Source organism: Ylistrum balloti, unplaced genomic scaffold (genome assembly GCF_031769215.1).
Source record: "Ylistrum balloti isolate Yb309-2 unplaced genomic scaffold, AGI_CSIRO_Ybal_v1 Utg371126, whole genome shotgun sequence".
Taxonomy (NCBI): domain Eukaryota; kingdom Metazoa; phylum Mollusca; class Bivalvia; order Pectinida; family Pectinidae; genus Ylistrum; species Ylistrum balloti.
In genome coordinates this window covers 28384-56262 of record NW_026782618.1, presented here as the reverse complement: position 1 = coordinate 56262, position 27879 = coordinate 28384, and the positions used below count along the sequence as shown (strand labels likewise).

General features: G+C 36.1%; 1 protein-coding gene across 1 annotated transcript; it reads right to left on the bottom strand.

Annotated features, from left to right (window-relative positions):
• Positions 1-1284: 1284 nt before the first annotated feature.
• On the bottom strand, positions 1285-17257 carry LOC132560880 (uncharacterized). The gene is made up of 9 exons (XM_060225582.1): positions 17171-17257; positions 14594-14766; positions 13338-13488; positions 12739-12905; positions 11896-12038; positions 11418-11626; positions 11066-11163; positions 6480-6675; positions 1285-1542 (listed from the first exon to the last, which is right to left on the bottom strand). The coding sequence occupies exons 1-9, from the start codon at positions 17255-17257 to the stop codon at positions 1285-1287; spliced, it is 1482 nt and encodes a 493-aa protein (XP_060081565.1).
• Positions 17258-27879: the final 10622 nt, after the last annotated feature.

The window sequence follows — 27879 nt, the reverse complement described above, 5'->3', positions numbered from 1 at the left end:
ATTGTACAGTAGAGGGTGTACAACTGATATAGTTATTGTACAGTAGAGGGTGTACAACTGATATAGTTATTGTACAGTAGAGGGTATCTGATATATTTATTGTACAGTAGAGGGTATCTGATATAGTTATTGTACAGTAGAGGGTATCTGATATAGTTATTGTACAGTAGAGGGTGTACAACTGATATAGTTATTGTACAGTAGAGGGTATCTGATATATTTATTGTACAGTAGAGGGTATCTGATATATTTATTGTACAGTAGAGGGTATCTGATATAGTTATTGTACAGTAGAGAGTATCTGATATAGTTATTGTACAGTAGAGGGTGTACAACTGATATAGTTATTGTACAGTAGAGGGTATCTGATATATTTATTGTACAGTAGAGGGTATCTGATATAGTTATTGTACAGTAGAGGGTATCTGGTATAGTTATTGTACAGTAGAGGGTATCTGATATATGTATTGTACAGTAGAGAGTATCTGATATAGTTATTGTACAGTAGAGGGTATCTGATATATTTATTGTACAGTAGAGGGTATCTGATATATTTATTGTACAGTAGAGGGTATATTATGGTGATAATGAATAAGGAAATACATATTTATAATTTGGATGATATTTATTTACCTCCAAATATTGATTTTGCATATACCAATCGGGATCTGAACAGCCCAGTTAATAGAGTGTTAGTCTTACTCAGCTGGGTTCAAGATCAAGGTGTTTTGTTCAATGCTCTTTTTGCAATAAGTTGAGAAATGCAGTCTTAGCTGTCCTGGTTGTATCCTGGGTACGACACTTCACCCGACTATCGGCTCCCATACACTATTCAATGTGGTAGCTATCAACTACTTTTAATGTCTTAGAATCCTTACACTATTTTGAGGTTAAATTGTTTAAGAATTCTCGCACACCTATATGTTCTCCTGTAATTAATTACATATTTTACTAGGAGTCCTATGGATTGCTCACCTGTATACTCTCATGAAGGAATGACTTCTCACACATATATTTTTCTCAAGCAGCTATCATGTGTTAAATATATATATATTCTCCAGTATCTATTTGTCAGTGTCTACCAGTGTGAGAGTTGTCCTTCCATACAGTCACAAAATAGGGTAGTGCAATGCCCTCTCAGAGAAATTTGTCTTGGAATTCTCACATCCATCTCTAATATACATATCTCGGTTATTCAAACAATCACTTTCAGGTCATGGGGTTCATTGTTGATAAGTATGATCAACAACATAAGAAATACATAAATAGTTATCAGAATATAAATCAATACAGGATGTCATCGTGGTCTGCTTTGACGTGTGGGCCGAATCTGGAGGAGTCATGTTGCTCCTTGCGAATCTTCGTTGAGGAAACACCGGAAGAATAGGGAAGAAACGTTACAGGCATTAACTTCTCACAGAACTCTCGTGCAGGGAATGCCTGCATGTCATCCCCTCTGATGTAAACACAAGAACACCCGTCATTTGTGTCTAGGATACAGGACAGGAATGGGGTAGGATCTGTACCAGCAATACAGTAAACCTGTGGGAAGTAATATGGCACATGTGTTCAAACCAGTGACAAAATATACCTCTATAAAGTGAACACTGAAGTCCTGGAGGTATCATTTTTATCTAACACCATATCGAACTACTCCAACAATGTTAGAAGTTTTACACGGAAAGATATTTATGACAGGCGCCATCACAGTCAGCACAATATTGTTAGATAATAAAACAGGCTAACAGGCGGCCTCTTATATTATAGTAGTACGTATTCGCCCAAATAAGCACACCTGACACTCTTGTTTTGGTTGGAAAAATGATTTGCGCAATGTTAAAGTATGACAAGTTGTTGATTATTTCCCTAATGTGTTCCTGTGCAATAACTGGACATTTAGCTCTTAGCCTCCTCATTACTAGAAAGTAAATTAATATCTTGTCATTTTCATTCCCAATTTAAATATTTTCTGTTTCCAACTTTCCATTTCTTGTTTCAATTCATCAAAATCTTCATTTCAAAATTATTTTTGAACCTTTGAAAGTTTCATGGAAACTGTTTTCTGTAACTAGTTTTAATCATGAATTAAACCTCTCCCCTAGCTATCAACTTGATTCCTTTTACAATAATTGTGAAACTAGTTACATCATTTTATAGCAATCACTCTTGGTGGCCTGGATTGAAGCACGCGAGAGGTCTTACTGTGGGAGGAAACAAGAGTACCCAGGAAAAACCCACTTGGTTGGACAGGTGAACCCATACATTTAACCCGTTAGCTTTCTAAGTCCCCCTCAGGGTGCTGCCAAGATGATTGTGTACTGATAGAGGGAAGGTAAGTAACTATGGGAGATCAGAATGGTCCAATCACATTGGCAAAACCTGAACACTTAATTAATACTCTGAGACCAAGTGCTCTGATTATTGTTAATGGCATGGACAAGAAGCTGTAGCTAGTCAAAATATGTAAACATATGAATTCATGTATTCAAAAGATATTTAAGTGAATGTAACAAAATATGGAGAAAGGAAGGACACGGTCAATCTAATTAACAGAACATGATAGTTCTAAAGTATTCCAAAATAAATGTACAAATACATATTCAAATATTATTATATAGTACATGACAATCACCTGTTATGATACAGTACATGACAATCACCTGTTATTATATAGTACATGACCATCACCTGTTATTATACAGTACATGACGATCACCTGTTATTATACAGTACCTGGCCATCACCTGTTGTTGTACAGTACCTGGCCGTCACCTGTTATTGTACAGTACATGACAATCACCTGTTATGATACAGTACATGACAATCACCTGTTATTATACAGTACATGACAATCACCTGTTATTATACAGTACATGACAATCACCTGTTATTATACAGTACATGACAATCACCTGTTATTATACAGTACCTAACAATCACCTGTTATTATACAGTACATGACAATCACCTGTTATTATACAGTACATGACAATCACCTGTTATTATACAGTACATGACAATCACCTGTTATTATACAGTACCTAACAATCACCTGTTATTGTTCAGTACATGACAATCACCTGTTATTATACAGTACATGACAATCACCTGTTTATTATACAGTACATGACAATCACCTGTTATTATACAGTACCTGGCCATCACCTGTTATTGTACAGTACATGACGATCACCTGTTATTATACAGTACCTTACAATCACGTGTTATTATACAGTACATGACAATCACCTGTTATTATATAGTACCTGGCCCTCACCTGTTATGATACAGTACATGACAATCACCTGTTATTATATAGTACATGACCATCACCTGTTATTATACAGTACATGACAATCACCTGTTATTATATAGTACCTCACCTGTTACAATCACACCTGTTATTATACAGTACATGACAATCACCTGTTATTATACAGTACATGACAATCACCTGTTATTATACAGTACATGACAATCACCTGTTATTATACAGTACATGACAATCACCTGTTATTATACAGTACATGACAATCACCTGTTATTATACAGTACATGACAATCACCTGTTATTATACAGTACCTAACAATCATCTGTTATTATACAGTACATGACAATCACCTGTTATTGTACAGTACATGACAATCACCTGTTATTATACAGTACATGACAATCACCTGTTATTATACAGTACATGACAATCACCTGTTATTATACCGTACATGACAATCACCTGTTATTATACAGTACATGACAATCACCTGTTATTATACAGTACATGACAATCACCTGTTATTATACAGTACATGACAATCACCTGTTATTATACAGTACATGACAATCACCTGTTATTATACAGTACATGACCATCACCTGTTATTATACAGTACATGACAATCACCTGTTATTATACAGTACATGACAATCACCTGTTATTATACAGTACATGACAATCACCTGTTATTATACAGTACATGACAATCACCTGTTATTATACAGTACATGACAATCACCTGTTATTATACAGTACATGACAATCACCTGTTATTATACAGTACATGACAATCACCTGTTATTATACAGTACATGACAATCACCTGTTATTGTACAGTACATGACAATCACCTGTTATTGTACAGTACATGACAATCACCTGTTATTGTACAGTACATGACAATCACCTGTTATTGTACAGTACATGACAATCACCTGTTATTATACAGTACATGACAATCACCTGTTATTATACAGTACATGACAATCACCTGTTATTATACAGTACATGACAATCACCTGTTATTATACAGTACATGACAATCACCTGTTATTATACAGTACATGACAATCACCTGTTATTGTACAGTACATGACAATCACCTGTTATTATACAGTACATGACAATCACCTGTTATTATACAGTACATGACTATCACCTGTTATTATACAGTACCTGGCCATCACCTGTTATTGAACAGTACATGACGATCACCTGTTATTATACAGTACATGACAATCACCTGTTAGTGTACAGTACATGACAATCACCTGTTATTGTACAGTACATGACAATCACCTGTTATTATACAGTACATGACAATCACCTGTTATTATACAGTACATGACAATCACCTGTTATTATACAGTACATGACAATCACCTGTTATTATACATGACAATCACCTGTTATTATACAGTACATGACAATCACCTGTTATTATACAGTACATGACAATCACCTGTTATTATACAGTACATGACAATCACCTGTTATTATACAGTACATGACAATCACCTGTTATTATACAGTACATGACAATCACCTGTTATTATACAGTACATGACAATCACCTGTTATTATACAGTACATGACAATCACCTGTTATTATACAGTACATGACAATCACCTGTTATTATATAGTACCTGGCCCTCACCTGTTATGATACAGTACATGACAATCACCTGTTATGATACAGTACATGACCATCACCTGTTATTATACAGTACCTAACAATCACCTGTTATTATACAGTACATGACAATCACCTGTTATTATACAGTACATGACAATCACCTGTTATTATACAGTACATGACAATCACCTGTTATTATACAGTACATGACAATCACCTGTTATTATACAGTACATGACAATCACCTGTTATTATACAGTACATGACAATCACCTGTTATTATACAGTACATGACAATCACCTGTTATTATACAGTACATGACAATCACCTGTTATTATACAGTACATGACAATCACCTGTTATTATACAGTACATGACAATCACCTGTTATTATACAGTACATGACAATCACCTGTTATTGTACAGCTCTTGATGATAAGATGTTATTATAGAGCCAGGTAGGATTAACGGAAGACCAATGGGTCTGAACAGTCATCTGACTATAAAAATCTACATATGTAAGAGGCCAAATAGTAACAAAATAATCTACTCTACATAGAAGACACATTGTTGGTTGATGAAGAGATTTTCTTCAAACTTGATATCATATTCATTACTCCAGATATCATGCTTGTTGAACACAGGCCAAATATCAGCACCCTAAGCCTTTTGGTTATTGAGACTGTTTCAAGATTTTAACATATTTGACCCCTGTGACCTTGAAATAGGTCATGGTCATTCATTTTAACAAACTTTGTAACCCTTCATCCCATCATGCTAGAGGTCCAATATCAGCACCCTGGTGTTTTGGTGAAGAAGCCATTTAAATGGAAAGTTTACACACAGCGGATGGTGCACGATGATGAATAAAAGACGACGGCTATAGTTCACCTATGTGACCTAAAAACAAAGGGTATTAACTATTCCAAAACTTGCGAAATCACAATGCCATTAAGGAAATCAAAATTCAAGGTGATGGTGATTAAACCATGTTTGACAGAAATCATTTGAGAAACTGAATGATTACAAGGGGCAATAACTCTTCCTAATTCAGTTGAATCAAAGCGCAGTTCAGGAAATGTAACTTCATGTCATGGCAATTAGGTCTGCCTTTTTAAAAAATAAACAGGTTGAGCACTGAGAGAGATCTCCTGACAAGATTAACAGTACAAAGATTATACAAAAAATACACAGATGAATATCAACATTTAATACAAGTTTGGATAAGAGACAGCAGAGTCAAACAATGAAGTAAACTACACCATACAATTGTAAAATGGAGCATAACTCTAAAAAGACAGGGTTACATGAAAAACCTGGTATGTACATCAAACCCTTTCCATTTGTGTATCACTGTATCAAATTTAAAAGCAATTGAACAGAAAATTTAAAAATTCTTGCCTTTTCTACACAGTGCCCCTATAAAGGTAAGAGAGCATTAACAAGGAAAAACTTGCCATCAACAGGTGCATATATTTACTTTTATTAATTATTTTGGTAAAATAAAGCAAATTGGCAGATAATCGTTGGAAGTATTTCTAATTAAGACAAATACACAGCCTATACCTGTTTACCAATGGCTTTCAAGCGATGCAGCAAACAGCGGTGACCATCATGGAAAAGGTCAAAACACCCAACAGAAAAGACTTTATCTACCCGTCCGTCTAGACCAATAGAAGGCACGGAGTGCTGTCGAACCAGGCGATGCATGACATCCTTTAAGTGAGGGTCAGACTCCAGGATTTCCTCATACGAAATGGAACTTAATGAAATGAGGGATAAAACAATGTTAGTGTTACAGAGACAATGCTGCTGAAATTGCGTACAACTTAAAGAATCAAGGCAAACAGAAGAACTGTTCACAGGGACTTGAGAACATGTGGCAGGTGTCTAAAAATGTGGTAAACATAGTTTGAATGGGTCCAAATACACCTGTACACCTCATGATCAGGTCATAGTGAAATTATACATTCCAGTTTGTCTGATTTCACCATAGAAGAATATTCTACAACATGTACCATGTATTGATAGCTCTCCTTCTCAGGACAGGCCTTATAACTTAGGTCGTTCCTAATTGTCAAAATGCATACATCGTCCTCAATCCAAACAGGAACAACACTTTTGTTCCTAACATGACATTGCAAATCTGCAATAACCTTTAACGCAGTTATTGGATTTTTAGAAATACTCGCACAAGTTCAGAAAAAAATGTTATATCTATTTTTAAAATGTTTGTTATCAGAAATTTTTTACCAATAAAGATTTCTAAACTTCATTTTTCACTGGAGGACTATGCTTTCTTATGCAAAAACTCAAAGCTGATGTAAACTATCTTGTGCTTTCTCTATATCATGATCTTCATAAAAATTGTTCGAAAGATATTGAATGTTCAGGACTTGATAACGATATTTCCCGATGACATATTTGGGAGTGTCTTTTTATTTCAATTCTCACTTTTCCTGGTGTCCTTTTCCTATTTACTATATAGTTTCATTGAATATTAAGTAACCACGCTGAAATTTCAACCTGTCACAATAATCTGTCTTCAAATGACGGACTATTTGCTTGTATGACATCAGACAATATGATGACAAGAAACAAAAATGAAAGTAGAAGATAAATTGCGTCACTTTCCATGCTATAGAAAAAAGAAGCGTTAATTGAAACATAAGGATTGAATCTTGCTTATGTCGATTTCATGGGATGATGAACTGAGTTGGTCTTGAGACAAACTCAACAAAATTCGTTTGCGAACCGGCGCACCACATCTAGACGTGAAAAAATGCATACTGTCTTTGTTGCACACTATTATTTAAATTTTCATTAAAGCTGTCGAAAAATATATGGTATCGTGTACTGTCAGGTGTCATGTACTGTCAGGTGTCATGTACTATCTGGTGTCGTGTACAATCAGGTGTCATGTACTATCTGGTGTCATGTACTATCTGGTGTCATGTACTATCAGGTGTCATGTACTATCAGGTGTCATGTACTATCTGGTGTCATGTACTATCTGGTGTCATGTACTATCAGGTGTCATGTACTATCAGGTGTCATGTACTATCTGGTGTCATGTACTATCTGGTGTCATGTACTATCAGGTGTCATGTACTATCTGGTGTCATGTACTATCTGGTGTCATGTACTATCAGGTGTCATGTACTATCAGGTGTCATGTACTATCAGGTGTCATGTACTATCTGGTGTCATGTACTATCTGGTGTCATGTACTATCAGGTGTCATGTACTATCAGGTGTCATGTACTATCAGGTGTCATGTACTATCTGGTGTCATGTACTATCTGGTGTCGTGTACTATCAGGTGTCATGTACTATCTGGTGTCATGTGTCATGTACTATCTGGTGTCATGTACTATCAGGTGTCATGTACTATCAGGTGTCATGTACTATCAGGTGTCATGTACTATCAGGTGTCATGTACTATCAGGTGTCATGTACTATCTGGTGTCATGTACTATCTGGTGTCATGTACTATCTGGTGTCATGTACTATCTGGTGTCATGTACTATCAGGTGTCATGTACTATCTGGTGTCGTGTACTATCAGGTATCATGTACTATCTGGTGTCATGTACTATCTGGTGTCATGTACTATCTGGTGTCATGTACTATCAGGTGTCATGTACTATCTGGTGTCATGTACTATCATGGTGTCATGTACTATCTGGTGTCATGTACTATCTGGTGTCATGTACTATCTGGTGTCATGTACTATCAGGTGTCATGTACTATCTGGTGTCATGTACTATCTGGTGTCATGTACTATCTGGTGTCATGTACTATCAGGTGTCATGTACTATCTGGTGTCATGTACTATCTGGTGTCATGTGTCATGTACTATCTGGTGTCATGTACTATCAGGTGTCATGTACTATCTGGTGTCATGTACTATCTGGTGTCATGTGTCATGTACTATCTGGTATCATGTACTATCAGGTGTCATGTACTATCAGGTGTCATGTACTATCTGGTGTCATGTGTTATGTATTATCTGGTGTCATGTACTATCTGGTGTCATGTACTATCAGGTGTCATGTACTATCAGGTGTCATGTACTATCTGGTGTCATGTGTCATGTACTATCTGGTGTCATGTACTATCATGTGTCATGTACTATCTGGTGTCATGTACTATCTGGTAGGTGTCATGTACTATCAGGTGTCATGTACTATCTGGTGTCATGTACTATCAGGTGTCATGTACTATCTGGTGTCATGTACTATCAGGTGTCATGTACTATCTGGTGTCATGTACTATCTGATGTCATGTACTATCAGGTGTCATGTACTATCTGGTGTCATGTACTATCTGGTGTCATGTGTCATGTACTATCTGATGTCATGTACTATCAGGTGTCATGTACTATCTGGTGTCATGTACTATCAGGTGTCATGTACTATCAGGTGTCATTTACTATCAGGTGTCATGTACTATCTGGTGTCGTGTACTATCAGGTGTCATTTACTATCAGGTGTCATGTACTATCTGGTGTCATGTACTATCAGGTGTCATGTACTATCTGGTGTCATGTACTATCTGGTGTCATGTACTATCAGGTGTCATGTACTATCTGGTGTCATGTACTATCTGGTGTCATGTGTCATGTACTATCTGGTGTCATGTACTATCAGGTGTCATGTACTATCTGTTGTCATGTACTATCAGGTGTCATGTACTATCTGGTGTCATGTACTATCTGATGTCATGTACTATCAGGTGTCATGTACTATCAGGTGTCATGTACTATCTGGTGTCATGTACTATCAGGTGTCATGTACTATCTGGTGTCATGTACTATCTGGTGTCATGTACTATCAGGTGTCATGTACTATCTGGTGTCATGTACTATCTGGTGTCATGTGTCATGTACTATCTGATGTCATGTACTATCAGGTGTCATGTACTATCTGGTGTCATGTACTATCTGGTGTCATGTGTCATGTACTATCTGGTGTCATGTACTATCAGGTGTCATACTATCAGGTGTCATGTACTATCTGGTGTCATGTACTATCTGGTGTCATGTACTATCAGGTGTCATGTACTATCTGGTGCCATGTACTATCTGGTGTCATGTACTATCAGGTGTCATGTACTATCTGGTGTCATGTACTATCAGGTGTCATGTACTATCAGGTGTCATGTACTATCTGGTGTCATGTGTCATGTACTATCTGGTGTCATGTACTATCAGGTGTCATGTACTATCAGGTGTCATGTACTATCAGGTGTCATGTACTATCTGGTGTCATGTACTATCTGGTGTCATGTGTCATGTACTATCTGATGTCATGTACTATCAGGTGTCATGTACTATCTGGTGTCATGTACTATCTGGTGTCATGTGTCATGTACTATCTGGTGTCATGTACTATCAGGTGTCATGTACTATCTGGTGTTGTGTACTATCTGGTGTCATGTACTATCTAGTGTCATGTGTCATGTACTATCAGGTGTCATGTACTATCTGGTGTCATGTACTATCAGGTGTCATGTACTATCTGGTGTCATGTACTATCTGGTGTCATGTACTATCTGGTGTCATGTACTATCAGGTGTCATGTACTATCTGGTGTCGTGTACTATCTGGTGTCATGTACTATCTGGTGTCATGTACTATCAGGTGTCATGTACTATCAGGTGTCATGTACTATCAGGTACTATCTGGTGTCATGTACTATCAGGTGTCATGTACTATCAGGCGTCATGTACTATCTGGTGTCATGTACTATCTGGTGTCATGTACTATCTGGTGTCATGTACTATCTGGTGTCATGTACTATCTGGTGTCATGTACTATCAGGTGTCATGTACTATCAGGTGTCATGTACTATCAGGTGTCATGTACTATCTGGTGTCATGTACTATCTGGTGTCATGTACTATCTGGTGTCATGTACTATCTGGTGTCATGTACTATCAGGTGTCATTTACTATCAGGTGTCATGTACTATCAGGTGTCATGTACTATCTGGTGTCATGTTCTATCAGGTATCATTTACTATCAGGTGTCATGTACTATCTGGTGTCATGTTCTACCGTTGATGCTGTTTCTACTGCCCCATTATCTCGAGAATGACCTCAAACATAATTATCGCATCATGACCTCCCAAATGTCTATAACCTTACATACCTGCTACTTCCGTCATCTTCATACGACGTGGTCCTGTCGAATTTTACGGTTGGCGGTTTTCCTCTTAGGGGAGAAATCGTGTCCAGATTAACATCATCCTATTAAATAAGAATTTGGGGGTTTTTTTTGTTCATTAAAATGACGACTGACTCATTTTCAAAAGTTAAGAAGGACATTCAGAAGATTTCAAACAGATTTTAATGAGTGCGGTAAAAATCGGACGGGGTGTAATCATTAATAAGAACTGTAAACGTTGACTTTGATAAGAAATCGCCAAATTCAAGACCAGGTCAGTCATTTCTGACCTTTATTCCGAGTTCTCCTACAGGATGTGAAAAGATTCAGAACATACCGATTTTCTGTTCTCTTCCTCCTCTGTCGTTTTATTGCTATCGTCGGATTGCGACGTTCTCTTTTCTCGTTTCTTTTCTTCCGTCTCGGCTCTGGGGTTTGGCTGATTAACGACCGTTTTCGTACTTTTTCTGGCATTTAGTTTGTGGCATAATGACGCATGCGCAAGGCGGACAGATAAAAGAAGACACAGAATTCCAGCAATGCCAACTGTCGACAAAATGAATAAACACGTGTCGAATTAGATTAAAACCTATTAGATGTTATTATGGAAAATGGAAGATTATAAAGGAAATTCTTAATAGTGGTTTTGAATAATTTATGTAACGACTTAACAAAACATGGATCTTCTACCCGTTTACCTTCACCATCATTAACATTACAGGCACTTACTTCCGGGGTCTCCGAGTATATAAGATTAGTTTGTTTACATATGTACCAGTTGTATAGTAAACGAAGTAAACAGCCGATTTACGTACACACTGACGTGGTGGTGTTCACTGAGGACTGGGCTAAACACAGGAGACCTATTCCCATGGATTCCAGTTTCTCCTTCAGTTTTCCCTCCATCACAGCAGCCGTGTTAACAGTGTTGTCTGACGTGATTTCTAGGTTGTATTCTCTACAAATAAATCCAATGTAATGAGACAGAAACCAGAAGGATTTAAATGCTGATAGAGGATACGTGTTCACTGAACCACCAGAGGCAGTAGTAATATCAAACCTCAGATTATGCCATATAAAATCTTTTTTTTTTTTAATGATTATGAAAAATTTTCAATATTCACATTCTAAACGGCGCATTTATAACAAACGCTGTACGGTAGATATCAGTACCGTTCATTGCAAAATTTCAATTGAAGATATGATAGGAATAGATTATTAAACTTCTTCAGTGACATCTCTTTTTTTCAAATCAAATTCCGTTGGAGAAACACCATTTCACATCGCGTATCGCTTTAGATTCCAACCCAGTACCGCTAGTGTTAGGTAAAGAATGACTCGATACTGCAACATGTAACACTTTCAAACGTGATTCAACTACAGCGAGCAAAGAGGAAATGCATTTTTCAATTTGATCATGTCGTTCACCATTATCATTTTCCATCATCTGCGGAATCACCATTTTTATTTCTATGTCGTATGTGATGTTGAAATATAAGCCATTTAATGAGCGAAATGTCTACTAAATCCGTGAGAAATGTTCTACAGGGCAAAAACCAGTAAAGCTAGTATTGTTTGGTTCTTCTCAGTATTGCGCTTATGAAGCTTCAGTATTGATGAAAACTTTAGGAAGTAAACTTTTTTCTAACGTTTCTTACCTCTGATAATAGACTCTAAAGTAGTCCTGTACACGTACAACACCTATCACGAATTCGTATCCAATAATGACGAAACAGGAGACCAATAACAGAAGCATTTCTTGAAAAGTCATCGGTTCAAAATCGGTCACTATCAGTATCGACCAGAGGCACAGCACGTTGACAATCTTGAAAGACGTAAAATATTAAATCGACGTGGGTTTAAAATAATCGTCGTCATTTTGATTTCAGTTTTGTCACTATCACCTACAAACATTTAACTAAACTATAATAACGAAAAATATCATAATTCTACATTGCATTTTGCAGGATCAATAATCTTCCTTTGGTCTATCATAACGTTCCGACGAAGCTTTTTCATCTACTGTAGAAAAAAACTAGTCATCACTGAAAAAAACCCAGTGACTAGTCATTACAGTAAGAAAGGGCTAGTCATCACAGTCAGAGAACAATTGCAAAAAAATGTTTATGAAACAGTAAAATACCGTAACAAATTGAACAACATCAGACACCGCCATTATAAACAAGGAAAAAGAACAAATACCACAGAAAACATTATTCTCCAACATTGACATCCGCTATGTTGTTTTTAGTCAAACCTTGTCACAAAACGCGTCCATGAATCCGCCCAGCAATGGATCGTCAACCTGTCCAAACATCTTACGGTGCTGTTTGGCTACGATACCGTCCACGTGATCCAGGAAGTCATGGAGTAGTACCAGGAGAAATCCAATCACGGAATACTCATACCTGTGGACAGAGAAATCCAACCACGGAATACTCATACCTGTGGACAAAGAAATCCAACCACGGAATACTCATACATGTGGACAGAGAAATCCAACCACGGAATAGTCATACCTGTGGACAGAGGAATCCAACCATGGAATACTCATACCTGTGGACAGAGGAATACTCATACCTGTGGACAGAGAAATCCAACCACAGAATACTCATACCTGTGGACAGAGGAATCCAACCACGGAATACTCATACCTGTGGACAGAGGACACGCGCTCGCTTTTTGTAAATCTCAATGCTTCAGTTGGTGTTTTTTTTTTCTCTTTCGTTACAAAGCTTATGAAAATACCTCCTACCGCTGTTATTGCAGAAATTTTACTCCAGGAGATAGAAAACAATGTTTCAATATTTCGGAACCTCTTCTTCATGATGACAATGTCAATAGGAAAATTATATATATATATAACACAACCAGCGAAGATTTGAATGTGGTGTTTCGATGACTAGACAGTCACCTTAATCAGACAAATGACCAGTGTGAAGCGTACTGTCACTGACCTACCCAGAGTTAGTAAGGAATCGATCTACTTTTTCGGCTGTACTTTTATCCTTTGTACATGGTACGCTATTTCGAAAATAGTGTGACTAGATTACATATAGATTATAGAACAAAATAAGCATGATGGTTCGACATTTCACAAAAATTTCACATTTTTTTGAAGGGATTCTAAATTATATCATCATACTAAATTCGAAGCTGGACATCTTTAGAAAGACTTTCTTTCACATTTTAATATTCATACAGTTTGATGATCAGCAATTTATCACAAAGATGATATAGAATATAGTGTAGAAAATAACTCTGAAGAGAACCTGGCATTATATGAACTAGAAATGTGATTTTATTGAGTATCAAATATTGTACGAGCGATGGTTCAGACTAATGAACATTCATTAACTGACATCTGAGAACAACTCCGACACGGACAACTTGCTCGGCCCCATTCGTCTGTCTAGCTTATTGCTTTACCGTCTACGGGGAAAATAACTCCGAGAGATGAAAATAAGTGGACGCGTGGACCGACTTTTAAGAAGATGATGAAAGCGACATTACTTGAGACTAATGGCTATTGGGATGACCAGCAGGGTCCGTGACCACGAGACGATGTTGGCCGTGAACACATCATAGACTTGTCCGTTGATGGTCAAAGAACGTGGTATGGAGGCAACCACTGGTGACAGCCATCTTTGTAAAGGCGAGTATACATAAACGTCGTACCATTCTATCTAGATAGGGGGAAAACAGCACGAAAAGTCATGAACATGATTAACAATCAATCTAAAATCTACAACAATGTAATTATATACATCGGTATGAAATGATATAACAGTATTTGTTTCTTTATTATATTTATTGCCCCGTGAACCGTACAGTCATTTTGGAGGCGTGGTTTCCTTGTATTGACTGTTGTAGCTATCTCACTGAACAATATACTGGAGGTCCATCACACGTCACTCCAAGCAAAAAGAGTAAGAGTCTTGCCCAAAGACACAACCACGTCAGCATAGACCTGTCCGTTTCTCAGCTTCTCTAGAAACACTAACCGACACGGCTAGGGAGCGTCGAACCACTCACCTCAGATCTTCACCTAAGTCTGTATATGTTAACTGTCTAACTGACTATCAGACCTATTGCAAATCCTCAGTGTTTTATATAACAATGAAATCATCATTATTTTATCATTGGTTTGTGTCGATTTCGATTCTCGCGATTCTCTGACGAGTCCAAGGAAGACAAAACGGCTGAAGATGCAATTCAACTATTTAGCATATTTTGTTTGCTGTGCTTGTCGTCCCGTGAACAGTCTGGTCATTTTAAGTCGGAATCTGGTTACTAACAGACCGAAAATTATGCACGAGGTCCACCGCATGTTAACGAGTCTTAGTAATGTAAAAGGGTGTATCAGCAGCTGGGATTTGAATGAGTTGTAACCATTAAACCATAACCATAAAAAGGAGCCATGGAAAAGGAGCAGATGCAAGATCTACATATACACAAAGTATTATCAACATACAAATGTTGTACACCTCTCTCTCTCTCTCTCTCTCTCTCTCTCTCTCTCTCTCTCTCAACTTGTTTATAATAGTTTCATTATTATTATATCCTACTGCCACCTTGTAAATATCATGTGTTTATGAATATGTTTGGAAAGGGATTGATATAAGTTATGATAAATCATATCGCTACTTATTTACAATAAAATCTGTTTAAATCAAAATATGAACCATAACTATGAAATGTCTTTAAAGTATCTTTTTCGTACTACCTTTCCATGGTTTGTTTAGCTGACCTTGTCCGAAGGGCCAAGTGAATACAGCTTCTGTCGTCCGTCCGTCCGTTCATCCGTCTTAAACTTTTAGTTTTAGATGACTTTTTCCCTCAATAACCAAAAAGTCCATATTGATAATATTTGGCTGGAATGTTCCTTCGATAAAGATAAGAAATGACTTTGAGTTATATTCAAGGTGTCAGGGGCTAAATTTGCTGAACTCCTTAAACGATCTCTTCTTATGAACTGAAAGGCCCATATTCTTTATAAAAAGAAAGACTTATGAAAAATTGGGATGAAATCAGACATCGTTTGCGGAAAAATGACCTTGACTCATATTCAAGGTCACTTGCGTCAGATTTGTTACAACTTTCAAACAACTTCTCTCTTATCAAAAGTCTTGGGATCATATAACGTTTGGCTGGTAGATTCCCTGGATACAGTCCAAAACAATTTGCGAAAAGAATGGCCTTGTCTTATATTCATGATCACAAACCCTTCAAATGACATCTTTTGGCTAACTAAAAGGCCTAAATTCAGGATATGTGACTTATTTCTGTTTTGAAATCCTACGAGGTGTACAAAACCCTACTATGAAAAAGACTTTGTCTTAAAATATTTTGTCTTTCAATGATTACGTCCAGATAAGACTACATTCAGTGATAACATAATAAGTTTATATCAAATTAATTATAACCTACGTTTGAACAGACTTAACTTTGCGAGGTGCATGCTGATTTGGATTTAAATGCGTTGACAATGCAAATATCTTGGTATAGGAGGAACAATTCGCGATGTAATTCTCTCACTCACGCAAGAACAGGACAAAATATACAGTTCGGCATCTGGGTGTGTTCCTTATTACAAAATGTAATTGAAAATTGAAACTTTAATTTCTGATGATCAGCTTGTATTTGTAAATACCAGAACTAAATTTTGCCGTAGTTTCTCCACTTGTCTCGAGATTATTTCTCAATGTAGTGACACTTCTGGTTTTTAGGCTGTCGACAAACAAAGGAAACACACATGGGAAGGGAGGTAACTCTGTCAAGTATTTCAATTTCCATTCTCAAGCCATTAAAGAGTTACGCTCGGACGCACGAGACCCTACACTCTTATCAAAGGTCACAAGAATCAAATTTGTTAAAATTTTCAAACGGCTTCATTTCATTAATCAAGACTTTGAATTTCAACTACGTCGATGTGATATCAGAATAGCGACACATGTGCATTGGGCTCCTTGTTTGTAAATGTCGCCGTCAATATTGAATAATGAAAGATTTAACCACAACCTTGAGATAGTATAAATCACATATCCTTTTTATGACAAATAAATTCCGATTGTTTCTTTTCTTACCCACCATCACGAATAGTAAGGCTTCTATCACTCTGGCTACTTGCCCAAGCAGCGCTAACGGTAACCATAGTAACGACTCAATAAGCGCCATCTCCCTGGAATCAGATATATATATATATATACATATATAAACTAATTTATACGTATGTAAATAGTCTAAACCAAAACGATACGTCAGTTAAATACACCATTTTTTTTGTAGATATCGCTTTTTGAAAAGATCATAACGAAAACATTTTAATTAAGAAATGAATAGATAAAGACAGCTGGACGGACAGACAGATAAATACAAAATATAGGACCATTAATTTTATTGCTGATTCATTTTAACGCTGCAAATGTTTTGGAAATTGCAAAGAATTTCCTAAAGAATCTCATTATAATACCGTGTACGCTTGTGCATATCTTGTGTTTGATAAATATCGATACAAGAGGACTCATATAGAGAGCCTATTGTAGACACAAATGGATCCAGAAATGCATTTGACGCGAAATGAACCCGGAAATACAGTTTGACCTCGGTACAAGTGGACCCGTAAATATAGTGTGACCTCGGTACAAGTAGACCCGTAAATACAGTTTGACCTCGGTACAAGTGGACCCGTGAATATAGTGTGACCTCGGTACAAGTGGACCCGTAAGTATAGTTTGACTGTGATACAAATAAAAGGAAATACAACTTGATTCTGAAATATAGTTTAGCCTTCATAAAACTAAACCCGAAAACATAACTGTATCCGGCAATATGATTTGACCTATATACGCACGGAAACGCAGTGTGACCTAGATACAACTGGACCCGGAAATATACGGTGTAATGTACATCCAACTGAATCCGAAAATATAATTGACCTAGATACAAATAGACCCGGAAATATAATTGTATCGAACAATGTCGGTTGTCACCGAGGAATTAGAAAATCAAGAGATGATTAAGAGTTTGAATGATATAGCTGTTAAACATTCATACACATAATCAATAAATGAAGGAGGAAAAATGAACAAACTTCATTACGGATACGCGAAAAGGTAAGGTTTTCCAGAATGATATACACATTATTGAACAAGGCTTGCCAAGTCCATGACACCTTAGGATAGATAACTTATCAGATTTTGATAACGATGTTTTATTAAGACGTAGATATACAACATAGATATATTGATATAGAATTAACCTCTAAACTATTGCCTCTCGAATATTTATGCGAGTTCTGGTGTTTGGTTAAACACCCTGTTAGCAGACAGGGTCATTTTGAGGTTCATGAGAAGTACAAACCCCCATGGGTCGACAGGGAACGCCGAACCACATATTTGGGATTTTCACCTAAGTTTATACAGACCAACACCCTTACTGACTGAGATATGACGGTTCCTTCGTTCTGATGGAAAACTGACATAACAATATACATTTGATAAGTCACATGACCAATTCCGAAGAATTCTGACTATTTCTGCGTGTTTATATTTTCGTTTTTTTCGACCAAACTGATTTAAATCGTGCAGAGATAGTAAAACCGTTTCATGTTGTATGGACTCCATCATTATGCTGAAATAACGTTATTTCTGAATGCATATTTTGAACTATCCTTTAATATCATTGAATGTTTAACTACTTTCGAAAACTAAGAGACACCAGAGATAGTTTTGGCGACACGCGATCTGATCTACATCTGCTGTCTGATCAAACAAAACAAACAACCTCGATACTTTCGTGATTAGCTACCCGACAAATTTTGGCCGCTAATTATCGTCATTTTATAAGCAAAATAGTACAATGAACCAAACTACATCATACAGCTGTTTCGTCCTCCTAGGACTCGCTAGTGATGCTACATCATACAGCTGTTTCGTCCTCCTAGGACTCGCTAGTGATGCTACATCATACAGCTGTTTCGTCCTCCTAGGACTCGCTAGTGATGCTACATCACACAGCTGTTTCGTCCTCCTAGGACTCGCTAGTGATGCTAAAGGCCTAAATATTGAAGCCTAGGAGGCGACTGAGAAAATTACCGAAAGAAATTAATCGAAATATAGGTAGGGAGCAGGTTAGTCCTGAAAATAATTTAGAAAGAACATGAAAGATGAAGAAGTGCATATCTACATCAGATAATATCGAAAAATTGAGAGAGATGTTTGTATGTTCTCTCCGAAAACTTTTGACAATTGGCATTTCAGGAAATCGATCATTATAAACCAACCGACGACCTGTATTGCTGAGTATACAGTCACGTCAGCTTAGCTGTTTAACAATCAAGAACTAATAGTGTTATCTGAACCGTAATCATTTATATTTTATCACCAAGCTGTTTATGGCCGTGCCTTATCACAGGAAACGATTATTTTTTATTTACTAGTAGAAATGATTGGTGTATTATCGGGTAATGATATGCTCAGAATGAATCCACAGGGCCGACGCTTTACCTCCGACAGGACACTGAATAACAAGTGTTTGTAATCCTATTGAAGAGCAAGAAAAACAGGTGGGCTTATTACCAGACATGGGCTTATGAGCGGATTACGGGGATCTTCTTGTTTATAGAATTCATCTAATATATATGGAAAATTGTTCACAGTACAGGTTTTTGAACTCGAGATTAGGATGGCTGATTTCTACGGTTTCGCTTTAATACTTTGTCGCATTGTCGCATTATGAAAATGCGACAAAGCAAGAAAGAGAAATGTCGGAAATCAGTCATTAATCTGAGTACACGAAAACGCTCTAGGTTGATAATGAGAATGCCATAAGAATTTTGCTTATCAAACAGTCTCGGATATCTGATGCACTAACATCAGACGGATCATAACTCATTAAAATTCCTAGTTTGTCTGTCACGTGAGCCAAAGTTAGCCTTCTATTAAAAGGTTTATGCTATATATATAAATTAGTCGGTGAAGGGTACCGGTGTGACATGATATTGTGAAGCATGGTTAAATGAACACCGGGTCAAAATACCACAACCGTAGAGTAAACGCCGTTCATAACACCACAATGGTGAAAAGAGACCACCTATTCCCCACCCCCCACCCCCAACCCCCACCTCCCTATGGGAAAGTGAAACTGCCTTATATTTTTTCATATTCAAACTAATTATCAAACTGTCCCACCCTAAATTTCCCGACCCCAGACATGTTTGTGTGTGTGTGTGTGTGTTTGTGTAGGGTGTACGTGTGGAATGGTACAGAAAACTATTGTTGATACAGTTGGCTCGCTGTAGTCCTTAAACTTGTCCGAATTATACTTAAGTTGATAGAACGACAGATGATAACTCGGACTATCCGTGCACATAAAAAAAGTTTCAAAATTAATTAAAAAACTTACCTTTTTACCCGCGATATCACCAAAACCGCCATGTAAATTGCCCCAACCCCCATCCCCACCAAACTCTCCTTCCAATGCAATATTTTCATAATTGTCTATTTCTCAAATTTTCCACGCAGATCATTTCTGGCAGTTGCACAGTTGTGTATGTAAGTACATAAGTACTCCGTCCGAAACACTCACGACAGTCGCTTACGTTTACAAAGCTTAGTAATTATCCAGTTATTGTTAAGTTGAAATCTACACATGATCTGACTTCTATTGTTCTAGGTTTTGATATTACCTGTGGTGAATTGTCCCGCTCTGTTACACCTGTCGGACACCTGGGTACTAAAACCTTACACAGATTGTGTATACCTGTAATATCTTGTCCGTAATCAACAGAAAACGAGTGACCGATTTGTATACATCTTTAGTAGCAGTACTACGTAGGAACGATAAAATATCGTATCATTTATTTACCATGATAACGCGCATTTGGAGTCAAGATTCACATGTGATCGGCCACGTGTGTGCTGTAGTATATGCTATCAAGATTGTCTAAATACAGATGTACAAAGTAAATAAAGGTCAGAAAAAAACCCAAGAGGTCCAAGAGACATGTATTGATCCACTGATCTGAAGCCATAACTATGTATATTAGTCTCTATACACTGCCCTCTAGAATTTCTTTGTGCCCAGCACAGGTTGTTCGAAGATTTGAATATACATATATTTCATCAACGTGACCTTGAAAGTGGTGTTAAGGTTATTCATCCCAGCATGCTTTCAGTCAAATATCATATGACTCTGGACCTTTCGATTATTCAGAATAATTTGTTCGGATATATAAAAACATTTTACCTTATGATCTTGAATATGGCTCAAGCTCATCTTTTGTCTTCTGTTAAAGGGACATCAATGACCCCAAGAATACTGTCTGCTGCATTCGATTGAATGTGGGCCCTTAGGAGAACTGGGGTGTAGCCTGAGTGTTTTGCTATATTTAGCCATAAAATACTTCATGTTATACAATAGAAGGCCAGCAAAGTGCGAACGTCGTAGTAAAATCCGTTTCCGAGATGTTACGTTTTATCTGAAATGCACATTTATGGGTAGCCCACATCTGTGACATCACAAGTTCAACACTGTCGAAACAGCCCTTTAGACATACACTAGGAAGTTTCCATCGTGTGTTTTATTGACGAATTTTTGGCTTATTATGTGATATATTCCGTTGACACTTCTGTAGGTTACATAAGTGCTACATACATTTAAAAAAAGACTCTTTTACAATTTCAATTAGGATTTTTTTTACCCTTTGAGAAGACAACCGATGTACTCTATGTGGAAGTCTAAACACAAGCGAGGATGCTTTCTAGATTAATATGTGTTTTCATAATTTGTAAATCTAGCGATTGTAAACATTATTCTTTTTTATTATCCAATTGATCTCTAGAAAATATGACGAATCCTTCATTTATACAACACAAACCAAGCGATTAAAAATTCAGTCAAATTAACGAAAGACGGTACCCGCCGCCCATTTCTTTACAAATGCAGACAAACTATTGGAACAAATACTCTAGTACAAAAATCTATACCCATAATGAGCGACAACATGTGCATTTTATCTTGTAATTATAAAAAGCAGGAGAGAATGTGAATAAGTATGTAGTATTTGTGACAGAATTTATCTTGAATAGTAGCATTAATTAGAGGTATGGGGAGGAGATCATTTTGTTATTTTCTTAGCTTTCTAAATCCAGCGATTATAGCAAGTTAACGCGTGATAAATGTACTGACCAAATTTCGGAATTTTACAGAGAGAGAGCTGGTCGTTCAAGTCTCGCGAAGATAAGTAATGTATTAATGAAGCATTTGATCAGACTTAACGTATTGTATTTATTGATATTATTCATATAATTGGTCCTATAAATTTTCTCGTTATCAGGACTGAGGACATTGGTGTAAAATGGAAAATCAGAAGACGATAACCTACACCAACCCACTAACATCAAAACCAGGTTACCCCTTACCCACCTGCTGACACCCCTTTTTATCTCATACCTTGACACAGGTATGAAGATGACCATTTGTCTCCTGGCCGTGAATCCGCCAATACACACATCGTCAGAGAATCGACACACGTCGATTGGACGGGCAGAGTCAAGGAGACGAAAAACTTTCATCATCATCATCATCATCATCATCACCTGACACGTGTGTGTTTAGTGTTATTTACTTGTACACATATTTCACACCTAAGTAGACTAAGAGAGTAGACCGAGATGATTTCATTAATGAACCAAGATACTAAATCATAATTTGTGTAAAATGCATGTATATGGTGAAAAATGGAACCTCATGATTTATTTATATTTTCGTGAAAACTATCTCGGAAATATCTTATGTACGTCCGTGATATACTAGCATCTCGTACGAAAGTACTGTATATAAACTCAAATATTTTAAATGTCGACCTAATATAAGAAATACACAATAATGTTAATTTGTCTTTATGATTTATACATATTATGTCATAAATCTTATCATTAACGAAAAAAAAACAACAGACACCAGCATTAAAAATATTATGAAAATCCTGAAATTTTGGACCGAAGTAGTACCACGGTATATAACTTTGGGATATAGAAATATTGGCACGAAATATGTACGGCAAATTCCTCATCAGTGCTAGGAAGCTGTTTAAAATACTACCAGTCTATTTTACCCTTGAGTCGTTTGTTAGTTTCCATTAAGCTCACTAGTAAATTTAAATAACACTTCGTGTACTTGTGATAATTTCTGAGTAAATGTCTCGCTACTTTCCATAGCATTTCACTACTTTGAATGTTGCGTTCAATTTGGATACAATTTTGTTCGGAAATCCAATCTTACCGTAAACCTTAATTCAAATATCATCAGACATGTGCAGTCTTTCACTAAGTCTAGTAACAGATTTTGATTTAAATAGTCATAATTATTGTAGATATACATTGTAAGCATGTTTTGATGATAGTAATCATTTCCATATATAACTGGTGCCTCATCTCTTCTTCTGATGTTGACAATAGATATGTTTGAATTTGATCACTTCTGGAAAATTTCATGTCTGCTTATCGTGTGCATAATGTAATCGTCAGAAATATCTAATTCATCAAAACTATAAAACGGTCATTTCCATCCTAACGCTGCATGTCATAGCTGTTTTCGATCTTGCCTATTTGCGGCTGCTACCAGTGGTTGAACTTGTGACGTCACAACCGTTAGAGCCCCATTCAGTTCGAGTCACTCTTAAGCATTCTCGGTCCCTATCGGCCATACTAACACAGTGAAAACGAAGGACAGTAACTCTGGGAGATCAGAATGCCTTTGGCTGATTGTACACTTTACACGTCAATGTCAGGGCATTGGGTCGGACGATTTTCTAGCGGTTTTCAACCCTTTGGATAAAATGAAATAATACTACTGTAACAGAGGTAATTATTTATTTCAATGCCTCCGCTAGGAATCGAACCAGGGACCCATGGCTTACCAGTCTGACGTCCAACCAATCGAGCTAAAGAGAAGTTTTCTCTAGCAGAGTGTGTATATTGCGGCTAGTATTTTACCAGGATTGCACTATATTCATTTCTATTTTCACTGAGGGTACACTTTAAATATGAACTTTTGAAAAAAAAATGTCAAAAAAGTATCCAACTTATATTACACTCTTGTTGTCCTGGTGTAGCGAGCAATACAAGGGGGCTTATTGCAGGAGGTAATCAGAAAACCAGGTTATCTGGGGAAAAAACCCGTGGTCGGTTAGGTGACACTTTCCCTTTCCACGTCCAATTGGGAATCAAATCACGTGAATGTTAAGTCGAAATGTGAGTGTGTCACTACTGCGTCACCACTGCGACACCCCACCACCCACTTATATAATTTTTTTTTTACCATGGAGAAAATCGTAGAAATGAAAATGAATTAACTACCCCCATTGCAATGCTTGAGATCTGGATATTTCCCTCCCTGTCAGCCCTTTCTTTCTATGCTTTGTGTTCCATTTGGGTGTCCCTCTTAACATCCATCCCCATGGGAACCTAGTGTGTAGATTGCGATGATGTAAACCTTGTCAAAACAAAACATATACTCTTCAATTGACTGGATGGATTGATGCATCAAACTGAAATGGTTTATCCAGTGAATTCGCCCCGGGCATTAAATGGTTTTGCGTCATACACATTTTTAGGGAAGCATATAGTGTGCCCCTCCGTTTGTCCATCATTCTGTCTGTTCTTTTGTGTCCAGAACATAACTTTACCAAAAGTTCAGCAAGAATCATGAAACTTGGTGTACACATTGATCATACTCAGATGATGTTCAGTGTACAAAATTCTTGGCCCGCAGCCACTTCATTGCAGAGTAATTGCACTTTGTTAAAATATTTTGTGTCCAGTGCATAACTGCTCGCATTTAAACTAAGACAATGAAACTTTGTGTATACATTGGTCACACTAAGACGGGAGCTCACATCCCTGTTACTACAGTGTTATCGCCCTTTGTAAAATTTTGTGCCAAATAAAATTGTTTTCCGGGAGCATTCATCACTTTCACTGATACTCTTGTTAATTTTTGCATGTGAAGGCTTGCAAAAATAAAAACATCAAAAACATTTTTCATAAAATCTCATTGAAAATGAAAAATCATGTAAAAATTTAATTTACTCTAGCTTCTTAATTTTTTGCGAATTATCTTGTTTACTCCAGCAACCTCTAAAGCTTCCTTAATGTTCTTCATTAGAAGCATTTCCATGCCACTGGCTCAAAATAATGATTTTATATTTCTTGGTTATTCAAAAGTCACATTTTAAGATTTTAAATCATTTCACTCCTGTGATGTTGAAATATTGATACTTGACTGACGGACATTCCAATGAGATCACTTGCTCTTTGTGCAGGTGATATAAAAGAACATATACAAAATTTGTATGTTGGAGTGATATTCTGTTAACCTCTAGACTACATTTCAGAAATAAAAAACTAAACACATTTATACATGTATTAATGATCTTTTGTTTAACTTCTTCATGTTTTCATTTATTGTACAATTTACAAGTTGAATACCTTTATCAAATTTCACAACACATATTCTATAATAAGTATAAAATATAGGTATAAAGGCTCTGACTGGTGTCTACAATACAAATACATAACCAGTCATTCATTCACCGTTTTTCTTCTCTTTTTTTTTCATAAACCAGGAATACTGCAAAATCATATTTTTGTGGAGGTTTATTTCAAATGATTTTATAGATACTCTTAATCAAGGACTTCACAAGTCTATGAATCCGTGAACTGTTCATACTAGTTAGATTTCTGGAGTACTTTGCATATCTGAAATACTGAATCCAACAAAAATATCTTCAAAAAAAAAGAAAAAATATTGAAAAAAAAACCCATGAAATTTGTGCTAATTGAAAATACAGGATTTTATAGTAGGCAGTTTTTACAGTATCAATTCTTTATCACAAGGAATATTAAAGTTATGATTTTCTTTTTCACTATGACGAAGGAAGCTTGCATCTGGACTGTTTAACATAATCAGATCTATATGCTGGATCTTTTATGAGTTTGCATTTCATATGGAAATTATGAAACAAAGATTTAAAAAACTAAATTTAAAACCTTTTTTAGGAATATTTGAGAATGCAAAATAACAAATTGTAACTTGTTTCAAAAATATCCAACAGAAATGAACTTAAGACCCATTTTATCACATGATCAATCATACTTGCAAATATTGTAGGAAATGGACATTTCTATGTCAAACTTTATGTCCTTCTACTTCCATATCTATGGTCTCCATTGTTACATCACAATGCAATCTGTGTAACAAGCAATAACATTATGTGGTCACTGATAAAACAAGGCAACCATGTGATAAAAGATAAAGCAATGAAAATATACACCTATATGCTGGAGTATTTTTGAGAAACTACTAACCACTTACTTAACAGAAAATTATTATTAGCAGAGACCGGGAAAAAAAGGTAGTAAAATAAGTAATCTTCATGTGGGAATAATTTTTCATTAATTTAAGTACTCTAAATCTAGGAATTTGTATGTCCATGAACTTATAAACAGAAAAATGTTCACATGAATTACAGTAATGGTGGATTTTGTGAAGATTTATCCATCCATGAAATCAAGTGCTTACAAAATGTGCATTCTTGGAAAATCATGAAACTGGAAACCCCACTGAAATATATTATCTTAAACTATTTCCTTACTTTTACAATTATATTCACTCTTCATAAATTACCCTATTAGGGGAGATATACTGACAATAAGCCCATCCATTAACTTATGTTAGAGATTTTGTTTTAACGTCATGTGGTAATTATAATAATATATAAAGCAAGTCCAATATATCCAATATCAAATACAGCAATTTCAGGAAAATATACACCATTGGACGGATCTTGTAAACAGTGACAAAACTATAGACAATACATCTCTTAAAATTCATTCAAATCAAAATTTTTGATTTTATAAAAAAAAAAAAAAAAAAAAAACTGCAATCTTATGCCGACATTCATACCATACCATATGTACAATATACAAAAAATAATTAGCTCACTGTACATTGTTTTACATGTGACATATCTGGGACGGTTTCTTGTGTTAGTACAAGTGTATCTTGAACTAAACTCCAAATGTACATGGAGAAAATATTGGATGGAACACCAACTTATGCAATCTTCACCTTTTTTACCTATAAACATGAAAATTGGTTAATTTCAAAGCAGTGACTGGAAAGCACTGCTATGATTGGTCAAATGTACAAAGTTACATCACAGTTACACTACTCTTAAATATATTTATATATATTTTTCATATCATCACTGCAGTGAATACCTTCTTATCAAATGGATAAATTTAGCTATTTCACTGAAAATGTAATAAACATACATGTATAAAGGAGCTGAAAAAATCATTTAAAGTCAGAACCTTCAAGCTCCAGGAATTTCAATATATAACATACTAGAACTAGTTACATTGATTTGTGAGCAATGTGCATAGTATGATTTGTTAATTGAGATACTATATATCACAAGTAATTCTACAAAAGAATTAAATCAGTCATAACGAAAAAAAAAATCATCTGGTCATAATTTCTTAAAGGAAAAATCTGTGACTTTCAGTCCGTCAATTCCTGAATAGGTATGTTAATATCATGTCTGCTTCTCTCACAAACTTACGATATAAAGCCTCCATGATTAACAGCTGATCAGGAAAAGTGTTCACAGTTGACAAACATACAAACTAATAAAGCACAGTCTGTATAAAGCTGTTTTTGATTTTGTATCATTTGGAATTAACTCTCTAATAAGTTCGTTGATCCTTTGAGCTATTAACATTCATGTATAC

Coding starts and splice junctions, on each gene's coding strand:
- LOC132560880 (XM_060225582.1), bottom strand. CDS start 17,257: ATGGCGCTTATTGAGTCGTTACTATGGTTACCGTTAGCGCTGCTTGGG. Junction 14,767..17,170: donor AAGCCTTACTATTCGTGATG/GTGGGTAAGAAA, acceptor CCCCCTATCTAG/ATAGAATGGTACGACGTTTA. Junction 11,164..11,417: donor AGGAAGAGAACAGAAAATCG/GTATGTTCTGAA, acceptor CTTATTTAATAG/GATGATGTTAATCTGGACAC.